The sequence below is a fragment of the Perkinsus marinus genome (assembly GCF_000006405.1).
Source record: "Perkinsus marinus ATCC 50983 genomic scaffold scf_1104296930414, whole genome shotgun sequence".
Taxonomy (NCBI): domain Eukaryota; phylum Perkinsozoa; order Perkinsida; family Perkinsidae; genus Perkinsus; species Perkinsus marinus.
In genome coordinates, this window is record NW_003216101.1 from 1 (window position 1) to 1,693 (window position 1,693).

The window sequence follows — 1,693 nt, forward strand, 5'->3', positions numbered from 1 at the left end:
CCCTGGGGTTTATGGCGGCAATGTTGTCAGATTTGACCCCATGTCTGGAATTAACTCATGTACTCTTATCGAGTCGGTCCTCCTACGAGCGCCTCTATTTGAGCACCAAACCGACCCTACGGACTTCCTGTTCATACGCTGTCAGGAGACTGTGGCTGCTAGCAAGGGCAGAGGTCACAATGTTAAAAGGTCGAGAAAGCAGCAGCAGCAGACAGACAATACTACGAAGTACATTAATATTATACGACCACTACAGCGGCTCGTTTGCATGGGCCAAGCTGAGCCGTTGGTGAAGGTGGACCCCCCACTACCAGCTAAGATCAATCCTCTTATGCGGTCGAGGATTGTGCTGGAGACCCGCAAGTCCTTCCGGCATTATCGTCGGCCCCTAAGACCTGACGATGTGGTTCGAATGTTTGGGCATGCCAACAAGAGGACTACTCTGGAGCGCTTCATAGCGGCGGCGAATCATGAGCTCCAGGTCCGTCCCGGCCAGCCGATGCCTCAGTTGGATCCTTCGGCTGAGATGAGTTTGGTAGAGTCATGCAAGATGGACTCCATGCTCGAGGGCATTCGGCGTCTCTGTGAGAGAGGAGTCACCAAGCTGGTGACGGGGGATCGGATACGGCAGGCTGTGCGAGAGATAGAGACCCACGAGTCGAGTATGAGCAGTAGGTCTAAGGATGAACGGGTCCGGTATGATGCCATGCAAGTCGAAGCTGAGCTGAAGACGACGCCGTGGAGTCTCAGTAACGACTACTGGGAGGTCGTTGAGGGCGGCAAGCGTGGGGCCTTTTTTGAGTTCTCGCACTTGGGTGACCCAAGCGGGGGTCGAGGAGAAGGGGTTAGCTATGTACGGCAGCAGAGATCAGTGGATGCAGCTTTGGGGGCAGGAGGCGTTGCTAGCGGTCAGAGGCTGAGTCAAAAGCTGGGGGACCTTCGAGCAAAGAGTGCCAAAGAGCTGAGGCAGGATATGCGCAAGTTGGGTACGCCGGAAGCTCAGTTGGCTGGGCTTGGTCGCTGGGAGCTGGTCCGGCAACTGTCCGTCCTCTTGCGAGGTGGTGAAGATGCGGATGTCGCTCTAGCAGCAGCAGCGAGCAATGAGTTGCCAGCCAAGAGGAAGCAGTTGCATAGCGAGCGGTTGGCGACGGCTTGGCGTAAACAGTATAAGGCATTGTCGAGGGAGGACAGGGACTTCAGTGATGTTGATTCTGATGATGACGACGCCAATGAAGCTGACATGTCTAAAGTTGGCGAGGACAAGGCCCCAATAGATTCCCTAGAGGACGATCTGTTGGCGGATCTGATGGACTCCTCACCGAAGCAGGAGCAGGTGGCTGCTGACTCTGGCGAGGAGATCGTACCGAGGCTGAAAATAGTGACCACTGGGCGAGAGAAGGTCACTGGTGCGCCGTGGACCAGGGTCCAGTATGTGTATGGCCGGCATAATATTGATATCTATAAACGGTGGAAGATGATTGACAATGTTGACTCAGCGGCTCTGAAGGAGGTCATCTCGTTGAACGACTCGAGTGGGTGGTGGTGGCAGTAACCTCGACAAGAGTTTGAAGATCCATCAGCTATTGAGAGAGAGTATTGAGCAAAGGGAAGTTGGCACCCACGAGTTACTAGATGCTCGAGTGCCACTTCTATGGTCACGAGGCTGAAGACGTAGACAGATGCCCAGTGAAGG

At 54.6% G+C, this 1,693-nt stretch overlaps 1 protein-coding gene across 1 annotated transcript; it reads left to right on the top strand.

Moving 5' to 3' along the window:
- Positions 1–40: 40 nt before the first annotated feature.
- Positions 41–1,552, top strand: Pmar_PMAR004956 (hypothetical protein; the record flags this gene model as incomplete). Its single annotated transcript, XM_002787064.1, has 1 exon — positions 41–1,552. The coding sequence occupies one exon, from the start codon at positions 41–43 to the stop codon at positions 1,550–1,552; it is 1,512 nt and encodes a 503-aa protein (XP_002787110.1).
- Between the last annotated feature and the right edge of the window lie 141 nt (positions 1,553–1,693).